Source organism: Sceloporus undulatus, chromosome 6 (assembly GCF_019175285.1).
Source record: "Sceloporus undulatus isolate JIND9_A2432 ecotype Alabama chromosome 6, SceUnd_v1.1, whole genome shotgun sequence".
NCBI classification, from domain to species: Eukaryota; Metazoa; Chordata; class Lepidosauria; order Squamata; family Phrynosomatidae; genus Sceloporus; species Sceloporus undulatus.
In genome coordinates, this window is record NC_056527.1 from 71,599,682 (window position 1) to 71,626,648 (window position 26,967).

The following is a 26,967-nucleotide window of genomic DNA, read 5'->3' on the forward strand; positions in this document are numbered from 1 at the left end:
AACAGGTGAGGGAAAGTGGACGGGGGGGAGGAGTGGCCTCGGTCCACAAATCCATCTTCACCCTGACCAAGAAACCTATCCAGAAAATGGATCACACTGAGTGTATTTACCTGACCCTGAAGGCTAGGGACAGTCTGGGGATCCTGTTGGTCTACAGTCCACCCCATTGCCTAACAGACCCCCTAGGCGAGTGACGCTCCTGGTCTCGGAGCTAGTGTTGGAGTCCCCCAGGCTACTCATCCTGGGGGACCTCAACATCCCCTTCAAGGCTGGCTCATTAGATCTAACAGGTGCAGCTCGGGAGTTCATGGCATCCATGACTGCCATGGGCCTGTTCCAAATAGTCTTGGGTCCAACACATTGTGCTGGTAACACACTCGATGTAGTCTTTATTATGGATCAGGAACATCAGTGGGCGGAGGTAATTGAAATCTCCGCCCAGTCATGGATGGACAATTTTTTGGTCAAGGTGGGAATGAAGGCTACTACTCAGATCCCCCTAGGGGGTGGAGGACCTATTAGAATGGTTTGCCCTTGAAGGCTGATGGAACCCAAAAGGTTCCAAGAAGCCCTAGAGGGTTTTATGGTTGGGAATGACAATGATTCTGTCGAAGCCTTGGTTGATACCTGGAATAACAACCTTACCAGGGCTATAGACATTATCGCTCCCAAGTGTCCTTTCCGGCCCGCTTCTAATAAAAAACCATGGTACACCCAAGATCTCCAGAAAATGAAGCGAGCCGTGCAATGACTAGAACGCCACTGACGGAAACATCCCTGGATATCTGACAAGAGACTCTTCTTGATTCCTATGGAGTGGCAATAGATGGATCAAAGAACTTGCTCTATGCTGCTCGTATTGCATCAGCAGAGTCTCGTCCAGCAGAGCTGTTCACGGTGGTTAAAGGGTTAACCCAGCGATCTCCCACCCTGAACCCTCTTTTAGAACCAACTAAAGCCTGCTGTTACCTATTTAATTATTTCTTTGCTGATAAAATCTCTCAGTTAAGGGCTGATTTTGATGCTGGTATTACAACAGAAACTATAAGAGAGGTATCCAGTGACTGTGTGGACTATGTTAGACTGGATCAATTTGAGTTTGTAAATACCAGTGACGTGGACAAACTTCTTGGAAGTGTAAGGAGGACAACGTGCCCCCTCGATCCCTGCCCATCTTGGCTGACAGCTCAGGGAGGGGATGCAGTAACAACTTTACTTCAGTCTATAATTAACGCATCCCTTAGGGAGGGGAAATTTCCAACCAAGCTTAAACAAGCAGTGGTTAAATCACTCTTGAAAAAATCCTCCCTAGATCCCCTGATAAGAAATAATTATAGACCAGTCTCCTTACTACCATTCTTGGGCAAGGTGATCGAGAGGGCAGTTGCCTTCAGACTGTCTTGAATGAAGCCAATTATCTAGACCCATTTCAAACCGGCTTCAGGGCGGGATATGGAATTGAGACTGCCATGGTCACCTTGGTCGATGAGCTCTGTTTGGGCATCGACAGGGGAAGTTTGACCTTGTTGGTGCTCTTGGACATCTCAGCAACTTTTGATTCCATAGACCATGGTATCCTTCTGGAACACCTGAGGGAGTTAGGTATCAGGGGCACTGCGTTGCAGTGGTTCAGGTCCTAACTCTCAGGCAGATTCCAGATAGTTATGCTGGGAGACAGCTGCTCTCATAAAAGAGAGTTGACATCTGGTGTCCCTCAGGTCACTATTCTGTCTCCCATGCTGTTTAACATTTACACGAAGCCGCTGGGAGAGATCATCTGGAGACATTGGGTGGGGTGTTATCAGTACGCTGAGGACAGCCAAATCTACTTCTCTGTGTTTCTGACTGCTGCAGTGACCAAGGATGGCATCTCTCCTCTAAATGCCTGCCTTGAGTCAGTAATAGGCTGGATGAGGGAAAACAAACTCAAGTTGAATCCAGAGAAAACGGAGGTGCTTGATTTAGGTACCCGTGGTCCAGGGATGGAAATTTGTCAACCAATCCTGGACAGGGTCACACTTCCCCTAAAGGATGAAGTTTTCAGTTTGGCAGTGGACTCGTTTCTACAGTTTTCATCTCATGTGGAGGTGGTGACTAGGAGTGCTTGGTACCAACTTCGATTGCTTTACATGGGGCTACCTTTGTACCAAGTTCAGAAGCTTCAATTGATCCAAAAAGCTGCAGCCAGATTGGTCACAGGAACATCTAGATCAGACCATATCACTCCAATATTAAAATCTTTACATTGGCTGACGATCAGCTTCCGGGTGCAATACAAAGTGTTGGTCATTACTTTTAAAGCCCTACATGGCTTGGGTCCAAGTTACTTAAGGGAACGCCTCTCCCTACACAATCTGCCCTACATTCTTAGAATATCAAGGAAGAAACTACTGGAATACATGAAAACCAGATTAGTTACAACTTCTCATAAATCTTTCACATCCGCAGCCCCTGAACTATAGAACAACTTGCCGGAAGAGATCCGCCTTATTACTACACTGGAAGCCTTTAAGATGGCACTTAAGACGGATCTCTTCTGGCGGTCCTATGCATTTGATCTGCTATAATTGATCCTAAAGAACACCCCCACTTCCAACTCAATAGTATGGGAACAGACATATGATTTAATGATTGGTAGCAATATTGCTGACCGTTTTATTGTTTGTATTTTTAGGTAACATATTTGCATTTTGTATTGTTCAATTTTTTGCTGTAATCCTGCCTCGATCCTCAGGGAGAGGCAGGAAATATAAATAAAATTTATTATTATTATTATTATTATTATTATTATTATTATTAAGCGGAAGTGACCATGTTCTACTGGAGATTGTTATACAGTGGAAAGGAGAAGCCAGGCATAGTCAGACACACAGTCTAGACTTTAGGAGAGTGGATTTCAGTAAACTTAGAGAAGTACTGAGGGTGATCCTGATCAGAAATACTAAAAGAGAAGGGAGTTCAGGTAGGATGGGAGTTTCTCAAAAAGGAGATACTGAAGGCACAATTTCAAACAGTTCCAGTGAGGAAGAAAAATGGGAGGTGTCTCAAGAAGCCAGGATGGATGACTAAGGAACTTTCAACTGAGCTAAGTTTTAAACGGAACATGTGTAAGAAATGGAAAGAGGGGGAAATCACTGAAACGGAATTCAAAGAAATAGCTAGCACGTGTAGGGGTAAAGTCAGAAAAGCTAAAGTGCAGAATGAATTCAAGCTTGCTAGAGAGGTTAAGAAAACAAAAAGGGCTTTTTTGGATATGTCCACAGCAAAAGGAAGTAAAAGGAAATGGTAGGGCCACTGCGTGGAGAAGATGGAAAAAAGCTAACAGGGAACAGAGAAAAGGCAGAATTACTCAACACCTTCTTTGCCTTAGTGTTCTTAGGAAAGGAAAAGAGTGCTCAACCTGAGGAAAATGGAGCAGATGACACAATAGGGGAAATTCAGCACAGAATAAGCAAAGAGATAGTACAGGGATACCTTGTTAATCTAAATGAATATAAATCTCCAGGACAAGATGAACTACATCAAAGAGTATTAAAAGAACTGGCAAATGTGAATCAAGGCACTTTAAAAGAGGATGGCTCTGGCAGGGGCTCTGTTTGGATATGAGAAGAGAGTGACGGTGGTCAGTTTCTTATGGAAATGCCTACCCTGCCTGAGTCCCTTGCGCTCCTGCCTGTGATTGGACAGAGCGCCCGTCAGTGCGAGGAAGGAAAGCACCAATGAAAAGGCGGCGCTTGGCAAAGGTCACCCCTTTCCTTCATCAATAGCCACTCACTGCAACTTGAATAGTTTATCACACTGTTATAGAGTGATTGTCATGGCAACGTGCTGTGGGATTATGGGTGTTGTAGTTCAGTGACCTCCCCCATCTCGCTATCTCTGGCTGAGCTTTCCAAATGCCCCTCTCACCAAACTACAAAGCCCAGAATTCTATAGCATGGGGGAATCTACACTGTTGATATAATACACTTTGACACCACTTTAAGTGTTGTAGCTCAATTCTGTGGAATCCTGGGATTTGTATTTTTACAAGCGTTTTTTTTCTTTGTAAAAGAGTACTGGTGCCTCACAAAACTACAAATCCCAGGGTTGTTTTTTTTTTGTAGTCCTAGAAGTTAAAAGTGGTGTCAAACTGCATTATTTCTACAGTGTAGTTGCTCACAGTGTTGCCACTGCTAAAGTTAAAACAGAATATAGTTCCATTACAGTGCATTGTGATCTGGGTTGTTGTTGTTGTTGTTTGTGCCTTCAAGCCCTTTCCAACTTATGGCAACCCTAAGATGAACCTATCCTGGGGTTTCCTTGGCAAGATTTGTTCAGAAGAGCTGTGCCATTGCCTTCCTCTGAAGCTGAGAGAGTGTGACTTACTCCCCAAGGTCACACACTGGGTTTCATGGCTGAGCTGGAAATCAAACCCTGATCTCCAGACTTCACAGTCATAGTCCAACACTCAAACCACTACAACAAATTTTACCTTGTGGGTCTTACATGACAAATTCCAAAACCCATACTTTTGCAGTAACTTTATTAAGCCAACCTGCAGCAATAAACTAATTTGAGACTGCTTTCAGACTGCCCTGGCTCAGTGCTAGGGAATTCTGGGAACTGTATGGTACAAACATACACTGCAGCCAGGAATTCCACTGGAGGACATACATCTTTCCCCTCTTCATTCCTTGGCCTGTTGGCCTGTTGGACTGTCTGGTTTATGTTTTAATGATATCCAGTGCATTATTGCTGACCTGCCATGTTTGTTGCATAACCACATCGTATGTTTTTCTAAGTGATGTGATATTAAAATAGTTTAACAGTTTTTATATTGAGTGTTCAAGATGGATGTGTTTGTGATCAGAAAGAAAATAAGTTCTGACAGCAAACTAAAAGAGGTAAGCACATTAAATGTATCACAACTTCATTATAGGAAAAGAAGTGAAAGTTATCAAATTGGCATATAGAAATAAAATTATTTGTAGTGGAAGAATTCTATTTTAATCTTTTGAAGTCTTTTATTACTGTACTCACAATTACAAGAAATTGTAAATCTATAGTGTAATAAAATATACTGGTTTATCAACTGGTCAGTGAGAGGCTAAGTTAGTTTTACGTTTTAATATATAATAATAACTCTGACATAAGCATTACGTTGTTCAGGGACGTAGCTGGACCCCCCTTCCATTAGAAAAATGAATGGTGTGTGCTGCTGCGCTGCCGCACCCAAGCCGCATTATAATAGTGGCACTTAGTCTGGACCCCCCCCCTTCCTAAAATCCTGGCTACGTCCCTGAAAAAGATCTCAACAATTATTGTCCAGTTAGTCTGACATCAATACCAGGAAAGATTCTAGAGAAGATCATTAAACAGAGAGTCTGTGAACATCTAGAACGCAATGCCATAATTACAAAAAGTTAACATGGGTTTCAGAGAAACAAGTCTTATCTCTTTCTTTGATAAAATTACCAGTTTGGTAGATGAATGGAATGCTGTGGATATAGTATATCTTGATTTCAGTAAGGCCTTTGACAAGGTAACTGTTACATGGATTTGTAATTGGTTGACCGGTCGAACCCAAAGGGTGCTGGAAAATGGCTCCTTTTCATCTTTGGGAGAAGTGACCAGTGGGGTCCCACAAGGCTCTGTTCTGGGCCCAGTGCAACTCAAAATCTTTATCAGTGACTTGGATGACAGAACTGGGAGTATACCTATTAAATTTGCAGATGACACCAAATTAGGAGGAATAGCTAATACCTCAGAAGACACAATCAAAATTCAAAATGACCTGAATAGACTAGAAAACAAAATGAAATTCAACATGGAGAAATGTAAAATACTGCACTTAGGGCGGAAAAATGAAATGCACAGATATAGGATGGGCGACACCTGGGTGAAGGAGACTACATGTGAAAGGGATCTAGGAGTCATAGTAGACCACAAGTTGAACATGAGTCAACAGTGTGATGCGGCAGCTAAAAAGGCCAATGCAATTTTAGACTGCATCAATAAAAGTATAGTGTCTAGATCAAGAGAAGTAATAGTGCCACTGTATTCTGCTTTGGTCAGGTCCTAAACTGGAATATTGTGTCCAGTTCTGGGCACCACAATTCAAAAGGGACATTGAGAAACTGGAGTGTGTCCAAAGGAGTCGAATAAAATGGTGAAGGGTCTGAAAACCATGTCCTATGAGGAACCACCTAGGGAGCTGGGGATGTTTAGCCTGGAGAAGAGAAGGTTAAGAGGTGATATGATAGCCCTGTTTAAATATTTGATGGAATGTCATATTGAGGAGGGAGCAAGCTTGTTTTCTGCTGCTCCAGAGAATAGGACCCGGATCAATGGATGCAAGCTACAGGAAAAGAGATTCCACATCAACATTAGCAGGAACTTCCTGACAGTAAGGGCTGTTCGACAGTGGAACACACTTACTCGCAGTGTAGTGGAGTCTCAATCCTTGGAGGTCTTTAAGCAGAGGCTGGATGGCCATTTGTCGGAGATGCTTTGATCGAGGGTTCCTCCATGGCAGAATGAGGTTGAACTGGATGGCCCTTGTGGTCTCTTCCAATTCTATGATTCAGTGATTCTATGACCTCCCCAAAGACAATGTAGACCCAAATTTCCCCCTACATTTTTGAAAGCAAAATGTCCCAAATGAGTCAATTAGTCGTCCTGGAAGCTTCAAGGAATGGAGGAAAACTAACTACCCCCATATAACAAAATTGAAATGGAAATGTGAAGTGAGAGCTGGATTTGGGAGGATGCTGTTCATTGCATGCTCCTGGCTTAAGGGGAGGGATTTTTTTAAGTCACTGAAGCTGAGTAAATTATCTCATTATTCTTATTCTTATTTTGTGTATCTCTCTGTTCATTTATTTGATATACTTGTTAGTAGAATATTTTTAAAAGAGATATAGTGAATGTTTGGTTGGCATTTTAGTCTTTGGGGTCATTCCCACTTAGGATTTAAATTGCTTCCTGATTTGCCCTCATTCTGTGTTGGAAATCCAAAAGGTCCCTCATTCCCATTATGGAGTAATCTTTCTCTTACCTCAGTGTAATCTCTTTTTTGGCACAGTTGTCATCCCCACTAGTTGTGCCGATTGAAATGCCTGTCAATCATCGATGTGACGTAAGTGGCAGCCCGGACTTTTGACAAACCTGTGCAAGTGGGGGCGGAGGAGGAGGAGGAACATGCTATCCATGACCTTCCTCTGAGGCTAAGAGAGCGTGACTCAGCCAAAGCCATGCAGTGGGTTTCCAGGGCTGTGTGAGCAAGGATTTGAATTCTGCATTCCAGGCAAGACCTCCTCCTTTGTTGTCGCTGGCTCTTTCCGGGGCAGCTCTTTCCCAGGTAACCCCCCCTTACGGGTCTTTCTCCTGTCCCAGCAGCTGCTTGACTGCCCCATGACCTGCTGGCTGGTTCCCCTGCTGCGCCCTCCCCAGAGGACTGGCAATCAGACACCAGTCACGCTTTAGGGACCCACAGACCCAGACGTGAGGGGGGGGGCACAGATCTACCAGAGGAGGCAATACCAGAAGAAAGTCTGTTCTGTGAGGAGGGGGCAAGGGGAGCCAGGCCAGCCTCTGCCGGGGCTCAGGGGGCCGCCTCGGAAGGAAGGTCACCAGGAGCCAGGGGTGGGGATGTCAGGCCAGAAAAAAGTAAAATCTTTAGCATTTCCATATTTAACTCGCCAGGGGTCTTGTAAAACTGCTAATTCTACTAAATCAAAAAAAAAAAAATCTTTAGGTAGTCTCCCTTGTTTTTTCTTCAGTACTTTATCCGATGCTCTATCCAATTTAGGGTCCACCACCTCATTCTAATCCCCTATCATAATTATAGTGTCATAATCCATTGAAATCATTTTCTCCTTTAGTTTTTTTTTATAAAAATTGCCTTTATAATCCAAAGGGCCATATATTCCAATCAGTAGTATCTTTTGGGCATTGTATTCCATTTCAACAATTAGATAGTGTCCTTCATAATCATCACAAATTTTCCTCGCTACATATTTAGCATTAATATATATTACCACACCTTTCTTTTTGAACTTAGAGGACACTACAAACTCTTGGCCTAGTTTAACACAGCGTAGACGTTTAGTGCCCCTATCTCTTATTCTCGTTTCCTGCAAACAACACACATCTAAATTTAGCTTTTGTAGATAGTAAAAAATCTTTTTTTTTCTTTTTTGAGGGGTATTCATACCCTGGGCATTTAATGTCCTGAATTTCAAAGTTTCGCATGGACCCATGATATATCAGAGAAACTAAAAAATCAGTAATTTATTTATCAGTTATCAAAATATTCCTCCAGGAACTCCTTGTGTTCTCCTATTAACTCCTCAATTTCCCCAACTCCAGTTGGATCATCTGTTTGATAATCCAGGTCTTTCAACAGGTCTTCTGGGACAAGGTTGAGCTGGTCATCTTCTCCTTCATCTGATATCCCATCTTCATCTTCTCTGGTTCTTTTTGATTATTAGTCTCTCTGATATGGCTGCTGTGGCTCCTAATTCATTACCTTCTTCCTCATCTTTTTCTTCCTCTTCTTCTTCTTGTTCTGGGTTTGGGTTATCTGGTTGTTTTTCTTCTGCCTGTTTTCTTTCAATTTTTTCCCCTCAATAACATTCTAGCCTGTTCAAGAGTAGATATCTTCACCCTTTTTTTCATCCACCAAAAAATCAAACCTTCAGGAAGTTCGGACCGATATTGTACCTTTTCTCTCCTTAACATCATAGTTAGATTTGTTTGTTCCCTCCTCTTTCGTAGCAATGTAGCAGGAATGTCTTTTAAAACTTTCAAATCTTGTCCTTCATATTGAAATGGTGATTCATTGTGTATATTTAGAAATCGATCTCAAGACTGTTTTCTTACAAAATGGACAACCACGTCCCTCGGTAGGCCCCTTTGTTTAGCTATTTGGGAATTAACATGGTACAATTTATCAATCTCAAATTCAAAAGTCTTAACTTCTTTGTCTAAAAATTAAACAATTTTTGGAATTACTTTTCCAATTAAGTCCTCATTTTTCTCCTCTAATAACCTATTGGTCTCTGAAGCAAATTGGGAGAAATTTGCACATCTCTGCTTGGAAGTAAGTATTGAGCCACTGATTTCTGGGTAAACATGTAGAAGATAGGGCTGTAAAGTTTCTTGTTACATGTACAGAGAAAGCATATTTCTTCCTTTACAGCAGTACAGTCCAAGATCCTTGATGCCCCCCAGTGGCTAATTATAATTATAAATAATTATACTAGATTCATGATCATGATATTATTATTCATTGGCCAGCAGCTCTACAAATCTTGACCCAAGGGCAGAAAACAGACTTAAGAACTTTTAAACATGGACAGTACTGGAAAGAAATCCCTTTTGAAGTTTATCCCTTTTTCAAATAGGTTTTGTTAGTTTTGGCCCAGCTTGCAAACTGTCAAGGTCATTTTGCCTCCCTTCAAAGATTACAAAAACAGAATCTTCGAATTGGAAGGTACTGCCTTGAGTATATTGGGAGGGAAGCAGGATATAAGAAAATAATAATAATAATAATAATAATAATAATAATAATAATAATAATACACAGGCTCCAAACCCCTGCCATGCAGGAATATCCAGCTAAACATCTCTGAAAGATTCTCATAAGACTTCTGCTTAAAGCCTTCCCAAAATGGAGATTTGATCATCCTCCAAAGCCCAGTCAAACAGCTCTTAGAGTTTTTTCCTTTTTTTCCTTTAAAAAAAAAAGCCATTCTAATATTTTAGTGGAATTTCTTTTCTTTTGATTTCAATCCACTAGTTTGTGTTTTGCTCCCTGGAGTAGCAAAAAACAATCATGCTCCATCTTCTACGTGACATCACTGCAGATATTTAATTGTAGATGCTGTCCTAAATTGCACTGGCTTTTTTTGGCTGCTGCCTCACACTGTTGGCTCATGTTTTCCTTGTGGTCTACTAAGACTCTTAGTGGTCAAGCAGGTGAGGCAAAAGGAGCAGCCAGAGGCTGCTCCCACCCAGATCACTCCGGGACTGTGGTGACTGGATGCCATGGTCCTGAGGCTGGTCACTGCCGCAGTCTTGAACAGGCCACCAGCAGGAGTGGCTTTTTACCGCTCCTTTTTCTAGTGTCTTTGGCTGGCCTCAGAGAGGGTTCAGGCCGCTTTGTGGGCATGCATTGTATAAATGCCATGCCCTCAAAGCAGCCAGAAGCTGCTTTATTTGGCCTGTCTGCTTTAGGCCTTAGATACTTTTCATATGTTCTACTTTCAAACCATGTGTCACTCATCCTCTTTACATAATAATTAATAATAATTTGTTTTATTTATATACCACTATTCCAAAGATCATAGCGGTGAACAGCAAGTAAGCTAATTAGCAAGTAAGCTAATTTGCCCCCAACAGTCTGGGTACTCATTTTAGCGACCTCGGAAGGATGCAAGCCTGAGTTGAGTTTGGGCCCTTTTGCTGGTCTTGAACTCACAACCTTGTGGTTTTGAGTGAATGGCTGCAGTACAGGCATTTAACCACTGCACCACCAGGGCTCCTCTTTTTTCCCCTTCTTGAAGATGGGGACAACGTTTGTCCTCCTCCAGTCTGCTGGTACTTCTCCTGTTCTCCAGGAGTTCTCAAATATTATTGCCAATGGCTTGAATATTACATTTGCCAGTTCTTTTAATACCCTTCGATGTAGTTCATCTGGTCCTGGAGACTTATATTCATTTAGATTAACAAGGTATTCCTGTACTATCTCTTTACTTATTCTGTGCTGAATTTCCCCTATTCTGTCCTCTGCTTCATTTTCCTCAGGTTGAGCACCCTTTGCCTTTTCTGAGAAGATTGAAGCAAAGAACGTATTGAGTAATTCTGCCTTTTCTCTGTCCCCTATTATCATTTTGCCATCTTTCCCACGCAGTGGCCCTACCATTTCCCTTTACTTCCTTTTGCTGTGGATATATCCAAAAAAACCCTTTTTGTTTTCTTAACCTCTTTAGCAAGCCTGAGTTCATTCTGCACTTTACCTTTTCTGACTTTACCCCTAACACGTGCTAGCTATTTCTTTGAATTCCTTTTTGGTGATTTCCCCAATTTTCCATTTCTTATACATGTCCCATTTAAAACTTAGCTCAGTTGAAAGTTCCTTAGTCATCCATCCTGTTTTCTTGAGATACCTCCCATTTTTCTTCCTTACTGGAACTGTTTGAAACTGTGCCTTCAATATCTCCCTTTTGAGCAGCTCCCATCCATCTTGAACTCCCTTCTCTTTTAGTATTTCAGACCATGGGATCACCCCCAGTATTTGTCTAAATTTACTCAAATCCACTCTCCTAAAGTCTAGAATCCATGTCTGACTATGCCTAGATTCTCCTTTCCACTGGTACCCTTAGCAAGAAATTCCCTCCCCACCACCACACGCCTCCTCCTAGGCTTAGCAGTGGCTGTTCCCTTTGGTGGTACTCCCAGGCAACCCTGCTCTGTTCCTGAAGTCTGTCCCTGCTGCTGTTCCTCATCATCCCTGATAATAGAGAGAGGTTCAAATCGATTCTGTAGCTGCTAGCTCACAGAGTGATCCCTGGTTTCCCTACTTCTGTGTGTGACATTCTTCCAGCTGTCTTCTTCCTGTGAACTCTTGCTCCCCAGAAACTTCCTCTGTGTTGTCCTCATCCAAGACCATCTGGTCCATTCTGTTCAGGAAAACTTCTTGTTCCTTACAATGCTGAAGTGTAGATACCTGAGCCTCCAGCTGCTGTGCTTTCTCTTCTAAGAGGGCTACCAACTTGCACTTGGTGCAGGTGAAGTTCTCCACATCCCTAGGCAAGAAGACAAGCATCCCACAAGTATTGCAGGTAACTTGTTGCAGGATGGAAGTTCTTTTTAAGTAGTTCCTTATCTCTTTGCTTTTTATTTCCTTTGATTTGAACAAGTCATTGAAATACTTTTTGAAAATGTTTTTATTTATTTTTTATTTTTTATTTTTTTCTTAATATTTTTAAGTTTTACAATACAAAATGTTACAATTTCTTCATATCCAAATATGCTTTAACGCTTTACTTATTTTATACTAAAAACACCTCAGTGCACCCCTTCCCCAGAGCCATTCTCATCCATATAATCCAACTAAAACTTTAATTCATCACCTGAAGGTAATTTTCCATCTTCTTTTCCTAATACTTTTTCCAATAAATTTTTTCCATATTTCATCAAAATAATTTCTTTTCCATAATCCTTTTTTCACTTTCAATTTACATGTTAATTTATCATTAATCACTATTTGCCAGACTTCTTTATACCAATCCTACAGTTGCACACTTATTTTCATTTTCCAACTTCTTGCTATGATTACTCTCGCTGCTATAAGCAAATTTGTTACAAGACTTCTTTCTTCTTTTTTCCATTTTACTTCATTATATAGTGATAGCAATACTATACTTGGTTTTCTATCTATTCTTATATCCATAATATTTTCAATTTCTAATAGTACTATTTCCTATTTTTTTTACATATTTACATTGCCACCACATATGTATGTATGATCCCACTTCATTACATCCTCTCCAACAGTATTTTGAATTATTCTTATCTATGTTATGTAATCTCACTGGCGTTAAGTACCATTTCCAGATCAGCTTATAATAATTTTCCTTAATTTGTACCGATAGATTTTTCAAATGTCTTTGTTCCCAAATTTTATTCCATTCATTTTCACAAAATTTACATCCTAATTCTTCTTCCCATATCTCTTTCCAAATATTTTGATTTATTTTTTTTGCTTTGTTCTCTATTAATATTTTATAAATTTTGCTAGTTATTCTTTTCATATTTTCATTTTCCTTTAATACATTTCCTTTCTGAATTATTTGTTCAAATTGTGTATATTTTCTTTTTTCTATATTCTTTTTCTTCCAATTTTTAAACCATTGTTCTATTTGAATGTAATGAAACCATGACATTTTTATTCCCTTAAGTTTTTCTTTTATGTTTTCTCTTCCTATTTTTAATTCTATCCAATTTTCTGTTTTATCTATCCTCCTTTCCTTTAATTCTTTATCTAATAGATTCCTTAAGTTCTTTGGGAATTCCTTTACCATTATTATTGGTGTTATTAATGAGTTTTCATTCAATAATTCTTTTTTATATTTGTTCTATATTTCTAGTATATTTTTCATAAGTGGGTTCTCAATTTCCTTGATTTCTTTCCTACTAAATATTCCCTATTTTCATATGTATTTCTTCTCTTCCTGTTTCTAACCAGTCCAGATCTGATATACTTAACGTACCTTCTTTTACATATCTTAATTAATTAGCCTCATAATATCCCTTTATATTAGAGAGGCCTAACCCTCCCTTTCCCTGCTTATTTATTCTAGTTCTTTTTCCTCCATTACAATATACATTTACTAATTGTTGTCACTTATTTAATTCAGCTTCTGATATTTTTAATGGTATCATTCTAAATAGAAAATTTAATTTTGGTAAAATTTTCATTTTAACTAATGCTATTCTTACAGACCATGATAGTTTCATTTCCTTATATTCTACCAATTTTTTTTTCAATTTCTTTCCGTAATCCAACCAATTTTTCCCCATCCATTTCACTTAAATCTTTCGTACTATTTATTCCTAAATATTTTATATTATTTTTTAATATTATTCCTAAATCTTTTTGTTCCACAAACTCTAATTCTTCTTTTTTTGGATAATTAAATAACATCATTTCTGATTTATTCCAATTAATCTGAAGTCCTGTCATTTCGCAAATGAATTCAAATGTTCTTTTATTTTTCCCATTTTTTTCTTTTAGACCTTTAATAGTTAATAAAGTATCATCAGCAAATAAACTAATTTTATGTTCTTTTTCCAATCCTATTCCTTTCAGAGCTTTATCCTTTCTTATACCATTTGATAGCATTTCTATCACCATTGCAAACAATATTGGTGAAAGTGAGCATCCTTGTCTTGTACCTCTCGTTATTTTTATTTCACTTGTTACTCCATCATCTACTATTACTTTAATTAAATTATTACAATATAATAGGTCTATCAAACCATTTATTTTTCCCCATTCCGAAAGTTTTCATAATTATTTTTAATGTTGGCCATTCCACACAGTCAAATGTTTTAAATATATCTAATGCCAAGATCCCTGCTTTTGATTTTGTTATCCTCATCACATGTATTTTACTCAAAACTCTACCTACTAAATTAGGCGTCTTTTATTTATTTATTTATTTATTTAGGTATTTATATCCCGCCCTTCAGCCCTAATGGCTATCAGGGCGACTTACATTTATTATTATTTTTAACCAGACAGTTCCCTGCCCGCAGGCTTACAATCTAAAAGACACGACACAAAAGGAGAAGGGAATGGTGAGGGGGAGGAGATCAGGTCCAGCATTCTTCTCTCCCTCTGAGGCCTGGACCAAGGCAGATGGACCGGAGGGAGGGCTCTGCTTCTTCCAGGCAGGCCTGGTGGAGCTCGCCTGCCTCTCTCTCCCAGATGGTAGCTGAAGGGAGGGCTGGTCTTCATCCAGGAAGGCAGTTGGAGCTCGCCTCTCTCTCTCCCAGATGGTGGCTGAAGGAGGGCTGGTCCTCTTCAAGGAAGGCAGTTGGAGCTCACCTGCTCTCTCTCCCAGATGGTGGCTGAAGGGAGGGCTGTCCTCTCGAGGAAGGCAGTTGGAGCTCACCTGCCTCGCTCTCTCCCAGATGGTGGCTGAAGGGAGGGCTGGTCCTCTTTGAGGAAGGCAGTTGGAGCTCACCTGCCTCTCTCTCCCAGATGGTGGCTGAAGGGAGGGCTGGTCTTTCTTTCACAAATCCACATTGATCTTTCCCTATATATTTTTATATACATTTATTCATTCTATTTGCTATTATTGCTGTTAATATCTTTGCATCCTGATTTATTAATGATATAGGTCTATATGACCCTGGGTCTGTTAAATCTTTATCTATTTTTGCTATTAATATTACCAATGATTGCTGTCATGATGCTGGGATTTTTTCTCCATTTATTATTCCATTATATAACTCTAAAAATTTTGGAACTAGTATTTTTTTCAAACACCTTATAATATTCAGGTCCTAAACCATCCAATCCTGGAGTTTCCCATTTTTTAATTTCTTAATTCCTTCTATTATCTCTACCTTTTCAATGGGTTTTTCCAATAATTCCTTATCTTTTTCCTTTAATATTTGTCCCCAATTTTCTTCTACATATTTTTCTATTTGATCTAATGGGTTTTTTCGTGCTTGATATAAATCTTTATACAATTCTTCAAAAATGTTTATTTTTTCTTTCATCAATCTACACATATTCCCAGCTTTATCCTTCACTATATTTATCATAGAAAGTATGATTTCTTCTGTGTGGACCTGGCCAACATTTTTGAATTTCTATTACTATATTCAAAATATTCTCTCCTTCAATAAATCAAATTCTCTTGTACTTCCTTTATTTCCATCTTATCCAATTCCTGCCTTTTTGCTCTTAATGCAACATAAATCTATTTGTGTCTATTAAATATATATTTATTCTCCAATTGTTCTATATCTATTTTTAATTTCCTTTTTCTTTCTTCTTGTTTCCTCTTAAGATTATATGATTCGTTTATACATATTCCTCTTGTTACTGCTTTCATAGTATCCCATAACAATCCTTTTGACACATCTTTGTCATTTATATCCCATATTTCTTGCCTTTCCTTTCCAATTTTATCTACAATATCCTTATAATTCAAAATCTTACTGTTTAACCTCCACCCCTTTATTTGTTCATAATCTTTCTTAATAATAATTTCTGCACTCATGAAAGCATGGTCACTTACTTTTATACTTGATATTTCAGTATCTAAAACTATTCTAGTATATGTTTTATGTACAGCAGAATAATATGTATATTTCTTTTCATTACTAGTTTCCAGACATTATTTTATTTAAGTTTGTTATATTTTTATGTTTATCCTTTACTGTGGGGTTAGATTTGTCTTTAATCTTATCCATTTGCATGTTAAAGTCTCCTGCTATGATCACATATTGTTTTTGTATTTTTTCCACTTTGTTTAACACTCTCATAAAACTCTTCTTGTTTTTCATTTGGTGCATATACATTCACAAATACATAATTATCCTCACCTAGTTCCCCCTGTATTATTATATATCTTCATCATCTTTTAATACCTTATTTAATACAAAATTACATTTTTTTGCAATTATTATTGCTACCCCCTTTGATTTAGAACTTCCAAATACTTTCTCATAATACATTGCCCATTTCAGTTTCAGTTCATTTTTTCTCTGTTGTCGATGTTATATTGAATAAAAATAACACCTGCTGCATCCCTTCATAATAAGGCTTCAATCCTTCTTCGTTTAATCACTGAACCAAGACCTTTGGTGTTTAAAGTTGAAATTTTCAGTTTATCTAACATAGTACCATTTATTTATTTCTCCAATGACTCCAATTTGTGCAACCCATATCCCTTACCTCCTCCCCCTGTTTCCCCTCCCCTCCCTCCCCATGTCCCATTTGCCTCTCCACTTCTTCTTGCTAGAGCACATTGCTCTAGCCCTGGTCACTGAAGCTACTCCTGTGGAGAGGGGTGATGAAGACATCCCAAGGCCCAAAGAAACTGCCAACCCCCCGAGTGCTCATAAAAACAATAAACTTGACTTTAAACTTGGTTGCAGTAAATTCTCCTTTCCTCTATGGAAGTCCGCTTCCTCCACATGCTCCCAGTAGTTCTTCTCCTACGAGCTTTCCAACCTGAATTACTTTTCCACTTCCTTCAGATTTTTTACTCTTTAGTTGTTCTTTTTTCTTCTTTATGTAGCCCAAGATCTTTCAACAATTGTAGTCCTTGTTCCACTGATTCAATCCTATATCTTTTCCCTGCTAACTGAAATTTCAGAAGTACAGGATGTCCCCATGTATAATAAATTCCTGCTCTCATCAACGCAATAGTACATGGTTTCATCAACATCTTCCACATTTTCGTTTGCAAGCAGTAGTCATTATATATTTCTACTTTGGCATCATCAGTTTTTAATTTTTCTGGATTCTTCCTCATCATATTAATCAATCCTTTCCTTTTGGTTGTAATGCGTTACTCTTACTATTCGCGCAGTGTCCACCACGACTACCTGCAGAGTTCAACCACATCGACAGGACGCCAAGAAGAAGGAATCTGTGAAGATGTCTTCAACTAGTAATGACTCTTACAAGTCTTCACTCTAAACGAGAGCTTTAATCTTCCTTTGCATTATTTACAACATAGATATACACAGTGTATTGGACATCTGTCTCTAATACACACTATTTACACCAACCAATAATAACACAACCTCTGAGGCAGCCATCTCACTGCCTCTCAGTAACAGACACAGCCCACTCTCAGGCACCAACTGTCTCTCAGTAACAGACACAGCCCACTCTCAGGGGCACCAACTGTCTCTCTGTTCTCTCAGTGACAGTTGAGAACTGACAGTTGACAGTTGCATCAACATTCCGATGATGCACTGTTTGAATGCTGACACATTAGCTGCCACTGGAGCTCCAAATTATCTGCACAACAGTGGCCACACCAATGTCATTTCCTGACAAGTCTGACTTCAATACCAGGAAAGATTCTAGAGCATATCATTAAACCTGGAGCCTGTAAACATTTAGAAGGCAATTCCATAATCACAAAGAGTCAACATGAGTTTCAGAGAAACAAGTCATGCTAGACAAATCTTATCTCTTTTTTGATAAAATTACCAGATTAGTAGATGAAGGGAATGCTGTTGATATATCTTGATTTCAGTAAGGCCTTTGACAAAGTTTCCCATGACATTCTTGCATTGTAAAATGTGGGCTAGACAAGGTAACTGTTATATGGATTTGTAATTGTTTGACCAGCTGAACCAAAGGGCGCTCAACAATGTCTCCTTTTCATCATAGAGAGGCATGTGATGGGAGGCGAATCAGTATATAAGGATGGTACACCCCCCCCCCCCATCCTGCCTCTTTTTGACGACGCAGCCCACCCTCCCACCCTAAATGTAGTATGAACTTTGTTTGTTGGTTTGGGGCCGGGTAGGAATTTTCTCCCCCTTTCCCGGGTTTTTTTTTGCCTACCCCATACTATATAAAGGGACTGGAAATTGGCTAAGGGTGGCTGATAAATAGGTTTCACTGGCCCATATGGGGTTAAAGAATTGTTTGTTATGCACCATTGGCATCCCTTTGTGGTGAAAGGTTTGGCTATTGATCAGCTTGTACACGTCAAGGGATGTTTCATTGTGAGAGAACCTGCCTTTGAGGTAGACATGGGGGTTTTGCTCAATCTTACAAATTCGAGGGAATTTGGGGGAGAGTGCCTTATGTTTACTTTCCCAGGACTGGCTGAGGATGCAATCTGAATCATCAGATTTACCTCAGGGTTCGGTGTTTGTGCCCAAAAGGTAGGCTGAAGAGGAGGTCTAGGATTGACACCTGGCTTCAGCTGTTCCCGCACCAGGCTTTCACTTTAATAAGTATCTCACAATTTGACGTTTAAGGTTTAAGTTCAAGTGCTTAGCTTAAATACGATAAAGGTCAAATAAATGGCCCTTTATTCATCCAATTTAAGTGTCTGGTCTCTTTATTTCATGGTGGGGTATCAATGATATAGACAAGTTTGAGCAGGTTCAATGGGGTAACAAGGATCATAAGATGTACAGAGAACAAAATATATGAGGAAAGGTTGAGGGAGCTGAGAATGTTCAGTCTGGTGAAGAGAAGAACGAGGGGTGAAATGAATGTGCTCTTTAAAAAAACAGTCACAGAAAAAAGGGTGTAAGGTTGCTGCCACAGAGGGCAGATCTGGTCTAATAGTTTTGTGTTGCAGGAAGGTAGATTTCATTTGAACATTAGAAATAATTTCTCAGCACTAACAGCCTGTGCAGACTGACCATTAAGGCTGGTCTGGAGGCAGAGTCGAGGTATGGCATCCTCATGATGCTCACCCCTACTCTGCCCCCATGGTGGCGTGATGCCACATACCACACCACATGGCATGGGTTTAGATGACACAGTGCAAAAGGAGCACCGTAAAGCCAGGGTGTAAAAAGGAGACACTTTTTGCGGCTCCTTTTTGTGTGGTGGAAAGGCCAGATCGAGGCTGCTGCGTGCAGTTGGTGTGGCTCCAATCTGGCTCAAAAATAGGTAGCTTCAGGCCACTCCTTAGAGGCGATATGCACAGCCCCTAAGCTCTGTTTGACTAGAACCAATTGCCTAGAGATGTGATGGCGTATCTTTTTCTAGATGCTTCTAAAGGCTAGATGCAAAACAGCTACCTGTTGGGGATGTTCTAGCTGACTTTTCTGCACTGAGTAGGGGGGTTGAACTCAACGGCCTGGGGGGGTTCCAACTTTATCATTCTACCTTCTGTGAATTATTTGGGTGAAAGTATATGTGGTACCTTCTGTGTTTTTTATTGTCAAAATTACTACAATTTGATGGCATAAGTGTGGAGAGCTAACAGCCTGCCAATCAGATGCCTCATCAGAGTAGAAATCATCTCCAAGAAAGATGAAAAAAATCTTTGTAAATCTGAATGAATAGCTTTTTCAGTCTGTTGATGTGCCACTGATATCTACCACCTAAACACCTCAAAGACACCAGAACTCATATTAACTATTCATCTGTTAAAGTTGCTTCATTGAAACGCATATTTCAACTTCAGAATAGGTTGGGCATAAGACTAGATGGCATTTTTAAAATAGTTCTACAATTTGATTTTGTTTTCTCATGAGCCATATATTACATAACCTGTCTTTTTAATTTTAGCATGTTAAGCTGGCACATGAATTTAAGGACCTAGTGCTTCAGGATGACCGATTTGAAATTTGTGCTGATGTCATACTGGGACTGGTGTGCTTCCGATTAAAGGTAAAATTTTAGATGTTCCAAACTTTTATGTCTTTTGTTGTATATTAACACCTGGCTCTTTTGACTCTGGTCAATATGTAACAGGGCCAAACACCCCAAAGACATTAGATCTCATCTCATCTTGAAAGCTAAGCTGGGTCAACCTGGGTCAGTACTTGAATGAGAGGCTGCCAGCAAATGCCAAGTGCTGTAGGCTATATTTCAGAGGAAGGAACTGGCAAAACCACATCTGAGTATTCCTTTCCTAAGAAAACCCTATGGAATTCATGAGGTTGCTGTAAGTCAAGATGCACTAATGCATCTGCTTGGTCTTAAGGCAAAGCAATAATCAGCAAAATGTTCCCTTTGCATCCTGTCTGAAATTCAAAAAGCACAATGGAAAATTTTGCTAGCATTTACAAAATTATTTTCCCTGTCCTTGAAATTAATTGCATGTCTTGCTGGTGTTGAGAACTTAAAAGCCAGCTCAAAGATTTGTTACTGATTCTTATGAGTACCTGAAACTGATATGAGTGCTAACAGAATTCAATAGGTTTAGGAATTAAGTAGCCAGCAGTGATTACACCTCCACATTTTTTATTTACAAAGGTTTTATTTTAAAAAGAAAAAAAACCACTAAGAAAAACCATGCATATAACCGCAAACCATCAAAAACACTAAAACCTTGTACATAACAATCAGCCGCACAGCACACATACAAAGATTTCCATTTACCCATCTGATTCATATATACATTCTTAAGTTTCGGCATATCTTCTTCAAAAGATTCTTTGGATCAGTTTACCTTTCCTATCTCTACATGAATGCCTTAAATTATAATAAAATAAAAATTATTATATAAACTCAACCATCTTACTCTTTTTCTTTTCTTATTCTTTTCCATTTTCCCCAGTCTATCTGTAATTGGGATGTTCGGCCATTTCTTTTTTATATACACTCATCCCTCCATATTTGCGGCTTTGATTATTCACGGATTGCGTTAGTTTATCTTCTTTTTCGTTTCTTTTTTTCCTATTCTCTATCTGTAATTTTATAAATAGTCCTCTAATCACCCCCTTTCCTGCGTCCCATATTGGTTTTTTTTCATTCCTTCTGTTTGATTTTCTTTGAAATAAAACTTTACATTTTCTTTTACAATAGCTACTGTATTTTCTTCTTTTAAAATTTCATCTTGCAATCTCCAAATAAATTTATTCTTTTTTTGAAAGAGTTCCAATTTTATCATATTATGATCTGATTCATAATTTGACATTATATCCATAGATTGAACCAATGTTAGTAATGATCTTGATACTAAGAATAAGTCGATTCTTGAAAAAGAATCATGTACCTCCGAAAAAAAAGTAAACTCTTTTGCATCTTGATATTTGTATCTCCACGTGTCAGTCAAATTAGTTCTTCCATGATTCTAAAAAAGGATCTAGGTAATTTCCCCTGTAGTTTTCTGATTGGTTTTTTTTTTTGTTTTTTTGTTTTTTTGTTATTAGATTTTCTATCTATATTTGGGTCAATTACAGCATTAAAATTTCCTAATAATATAATGTTATCATATTCAATATCTATTAATTCATGATATAGCTTACTAAAGTAATGTTCTCGAGTCTCTAATGGTGCATAAATTCCCACTACCAGTAATGTTAAGTTTTGAAGCTTTATTTCCACACCTATATATGTACCGTTAAAAATCACTAAAAATTTCTTTAGCATGATATTTTTTTATTTACATACAATGTCACTCCTTTTTTCTTATGATCTGATAATGATGAAAAACTATTTCCCAGTTTTGAATTTTTAACATATTTTATTTCTTTTTTTAATTCTTGTCTCCTGTATACATGTTATATCTCCACGTAGTTTTTCCAAACAATGAAGAATAATATTTCTCTTAATCCTTGAATTGATCCCTTTAACATTCCAGGATATAATCCTAACCATTTTATCTTCACTATCAGAATCTTGTTACAAATTTATTTGATGTTAGTTCTTTAAGTATTTCTTTCTCCCTTAAATTATTTACTTGCTATTCTTCAAATTCAATTAGTTGTGAATCTTCCAATATGTTACTCTCCTTCAAATTATTCTCACCTAGTCCTTTTCGATTTTGTCTCTTTTTGCTTCTTGATTATCCTTTTTATCCTGTACTATTTTGTCTTCATCAAATAATTTTTTCCATTCATGTTCTTATTCTCTTTATATTTGCTAACTCTCCATTCTCTTGCTTGACTTCTTTCATCTCTTAGATCTTTAGAGTCTCTCCTGAGTTTCATTTCCATTTCCTTTGCTTTATTAAGGTTATCTATTTTAATTCTCTTTTGTCTATAAAAAATGACAAACCTTCTATCCTTATCCATCTAAAATTTATGTTCATTTTGTTTAGTAGCTGAGTTAATGTTCTATATTTCTGTCTTTCCATCATTATTTGGGGATGTATATCTTTAAAGATTTTTAGTTCTGTATCTTCTATAATCAAGGTCTTTTCATAATTTCTTTGAATTATCAAATCTTTAAATCTTGTTCCCACAAAACAAATTACTATGTCTCTTGGCCATAGCCTATCTTTTGTCTGTTGTGAATTTATGCGAAAGATTTTATCAATCTCTAATTCCATTAATTCTGTTTCAATTTCCAAAAAACTCGCTAATGAAGGAATTACTCTTTTACTAAAGTCTTCATTCATCATTTCCTTAAGACCTCTTATTTTAATACATCTTTCTCTATATCTTAATTCATTAGTCCAGTCCATTGATTGTCGTGTACCTTGTTTTTTTGTTGGTTCTTTTGGGTTATTTTCCATCAATGAAATATTTTCTTTTAATTTTTCTATCTCTCTCTCTTTTTTTTTACATCCTGGGACAATTTCTCCATTCTCTTCCCCATATTATCTATTTCTTTCTTTATATTTTTTCTTATTTCCAGTCTTGCCTCTTTTACTTCTTCTCTTATTTCTCTATTTGATTCTTTCAAATCTTCCTTCAATTCCTGCCTATTTTCCCTCATTTCTTGTCTAATATTTTTTTACCTCCTCCAGTAATGACATAATAGGATCTATGACTCTCATTGAGTCTTCTCCTGAACCTCTTCTTTGCAACTGATGCTGCTGGGATACAAAAGCTTTTTTTACTGCAGCCATTTTTTTCTAATTTTTCCTCTTTTTCAATCCTTTTTTTCACACTCTGTGTTTCCATTAATATTACTATAGGAAAATAACTTAAAGTTACAGTTCTAGTAATCTTATTTTTCTTACAAATATTACACTTCTCCCAACTTTCTATTAATTTACCTGGAGTAACTCAATTCTCTTAAATTTTACTATTTCCTTCTTCACATTCAATACATACAATATAAACAATATTAGAGTAGCAAAGACCCTTTGCCCCTAAGATTCAAATAGCTATAGAAAAAAAATTATATTCATACAGAAGAAATATTCACATAACGTCCATGCATACCTTTGTTTTGTTCTATCTATCTCCTTCTAGTAATATTTAATTTTCCTTAATTGTATGTGGGACCACCTAATATCCCCTATAGGGGAGATGAAAAGGGGGGGCAGGATTCAATATTCTGGATTACTCCCTTACCCAGGAAGAATTCCCAGAAAAACCAAGGGTTCAATATAACCCTTCCCTAAATCCCAAAGATAACTCTTCTTGACAGAAGAGGTCAAGGACGGGTAGTTTAAGACCCCGTTCCTCCGAGAACCCCTTTTGTGAAGTAAGCTGCTAGTAACTCTTAACTGCTGCTTACTTCTGTGAATCCAACATACCAGAAGCCTAAAAGAAAAAAAGTTTCTTTTGAAGATTTTTATAGAAGCTTAAATACGCTAGTCCGTCGCGTTGCCCTGGAGGAAAAAAAGGGTTGGTCCTGGGCAGATACTCCCACGCTCTCCTTGGCGTTGTTGGTGGAAAAGATGACCCGGGGCTGGGCTAAATAGCCTTGCCTGATGTCCCTACCACTCCGCCTGGGGAGTAGGATGGTCCGGGGGGAAAAAAAGCCCCCGCCCCCCCTGGGGGTTGCGGGGGGGAAGATGACCCGGGGCTGGGCTAAATAGCCTTGCCTGACGTCCCTGCCACTCCGCCTGGGGAGTAGGATGGTCCGGGGGGAAAGATACGCCCATGCTCTCCTCGGCGTTGCTGGTCGACTAATAAATTATTTTTAATATAAATTGTATTGAATTAAAAATAATACATCACCAAAAAGAACCACGAAGACAAAAAAGAGAAAAAATATATCAATACATATCAGAAATACAGTAAATTACAAATAATGACAACTTCTAAATCAGTCATACACCATGTAAAAAGAAACATACCAAAAATAACAAAAGAAAAAACAAAAAAAGAAAAAAAAAACAGCTCGAGCACTTCATCTCACCGGAGAATCATCCGCAAAAAGGTAGCCTCCGTTAACTGCATCCATACCTCATCCAGTGGAGAGGAATATTCTAAACATGTGGTGCGAGAGTCTTCTCATTATTCAGAAGCTGTAGAGAATATGGTGGAATACAATTCGGTCAAAAACTGCTGCTGTCAACATGGTTGTGACCAGACCAACACAAACCAAAAGGGGTCTCCTGAAGAAATGGATGCCATAGCCAACTGGGCCCATTCACAAAATGAAGAGGAAACCACTGTGGAGGGAGGAGGAGATGAAGACAAAGGTAGCCGACCTGGGAGCAGCAAATTGAAATCATCTCAACGATCAGCAGATAGACATGTAGCTCTTTTGGTAATTAGACACTACCATGAAAGGCCACCGTAAGAACTATAAGCAAAGGCAAAGTGGTCAAGTATCAAAGACCTTTGTCAGACTCTGTTCAGTGTTAGATACAACATTTTGATTTGATGTATAAATGGATAAGATAGGTCATAAGGTTGCAAAATTTCATTGAAATTATGAGCGGGGAGTGTGATGTCCTGCCAGGACTATTTGAATCTCCTCCTGCATTTTCTTTCGTGTTGGTTCAGGCCATAGAATATTTTAGTGTAGGAAAGTTCATTGTATTTGTTGTGGGAGGAACTGTAGGATCCGCTGCATGCTCTGGTTTAGCTTGAGCTTTTAGTTTGAGGCAGTCTTTGCTGTGAGCTGGCAGAGAGCTGTCTTTTGGTGGCAAACAGGCCCAAACAGCTGGAAAGGGCATTTCTTACATGTTAGCCAAATCAGTTACCAGAAATTAGTTACCAGCAACAAAGAAGACAAAGAGATCAGGAGCTGACAGACCCTGCACCAGCTCCATTGAGTGAGGAGATCAAACCCAGAGAGATAACATCCTGAAGATTGCTGAAATTCAAACTGTAAAGTATCTTTTATCTAGAGCTGGGAAGGAGAAAACTCTTTACTTTTGTTCTTTAAATTAAACTTCCCTCTTTTTGAACTTTACATTCAGCATCAGAGCCTTTTTGGGTAGAAGAGTTTGATCTCACCAGGGTTGCACACCCAAACCTGCCACCATCTTTAGTTGGGTGTGTCTTCACACATATCCTACGAGGAACGACTAAGGGAGCCTGGGGATGTTTAGCCTAGAGAAGAGAAGGTTAAGAGGTGATATGATAGCCCTGTTTAAATATTTGAAGGGATGTCATATTGAGGAGGGAGCAAGCTTGTTTTCTGCTGCTCCAGAGACTAGGACCCGGAACAACAGATGCAAGCTACAGCAAAAGAGATTCCACCTCAACATTAGGAAGAACTTCCTGACAGTAAAGGCTGTACGACAGTGGAACACACTCCCTCAGAGTGTAGTGGAATCTCCCTCCTTGGAGGTCTTTAAACAGAGGTTGGGTGGCCATCTCTTGGGGATGCTTTGATTTGGATTTCCTGCATGGTAGGGGGTTGGACTGGATGGCCCTTGAAGTCTCTTCCAACTCTATGATTCTATGATTCTACTATCTCTTTGCTTATTCTGTGCTGAAATTCCCCTACTCTGTCCTTTGCTCCATTGTCCTCAAGTTGAGCACCCTTTGCCTTTTGTGAGAACACTGAGGCATATATGATGTTGAATAATTCTGCCTTTTCTCCATCCTCTGTTAGCATTTTGCCATCTTCTCCATGCAGTGACCCTACCGTTTCCTTCTTCTTCCTTTTGCTGCAGACATACCCAAAAAATCCCTTTTTGTTGTTCTAAAGAACAGATCCCACATCTTAAGGAATGGGTGCAGCTTGCACACTAGTTTTAACTGTGCAAATGCATGCCTGGTGGACATCCAGGCTCAGAGTTGAATCTATGAGAACATTCAAGCGGCAAGCCTGAGATTTCAGGGGTGCGTGACCCCATTCAGCACAGGCAAAGTCCTATTCACTGACCAGGAGCACCTCTGTCTTGTCTGGATTAAATTTCAGTTTGTTTGCCCTCATCCAGTCCATTACTGACAGTAGACATTGGTTTAGTACTGAGACAGAACTGGGAAAGTCAAGAAAGAAAGTGTAAAGGCAGGTTTTCAGTTGAAAATTAAGAAAACAAAAATAAAGACCACAGATACATAACTTGAAAGTAGACAATGAAGATATTGAAATAGTTCAAGATTTTCCATATCTTGGCTCAGTCATTAATCAGAATGGAGACTGCAGTCAAAAAATCAGATGTATAGTTGTGAAAGCTGGACAGTGAAGAAGGCTGATAGGAAGAAAATCAACTTAAAATGAACTAATTGTAATGTGGTGCTGGTGAAGAGTTCTACAAGCATAGTGGACTAGTAAAAAAAAACCACAAATAAATTGGTATTAGAGCAAAGCTCATGACCCCTATATGGTTTTTTTGTGAGTGTCCTCAAATGGACAATAGCTGTTTACCATGCCTCTGGAGGTGAGTATCATCTTAGTCATTTGCCATATTTAGTGCCACTTTGCCCCCCTCTGAAGCCTGTAGAGGACTTCCTTCAATCTTTATAGGTCTTTTAAAAAACAGGAAGTGGCTGAGATGCCCAATGACATCTAGCCTATCACTTCTGGTACATTCTTAAAAGAAATGAGAAGGAGCAAAAATATATGGTGAAATATTTATGTGGTTGCAGGGGTGGGAGCTATTAGCTATATTGGGGCAAAAGAAATATCCAGCCCCGCCCCCCCCCATGCTCTTGGGTGCT

General features: G+C 38.8%; 1 protein-coding gene across 3 annotated transcripts in view; it reads left to right on the forward strand.

Moving 5' to 3' along the window:
• DDC (dopa decarboxylase) overlaps window positions 1-26,967 on the forward strand; it is a 126,382-nt gene that overhangs the window by 94,757 nt on the left and 4,658 nt on the right. For all 3 annotated transcript variants that reach the window (XM_042474619.1, XM_042474621.1, XM_042474620.1), the window contains one exon: window positions 19,787-19,888. In XM_042474619.1, coding sequence (XP_042330553.1) covers window positions 19,787-19,888 — 102 coding nt within the window. The remainder of the gene's footprint in view (window positions 1-19,786; window positions 19,889-26,967) is intronic.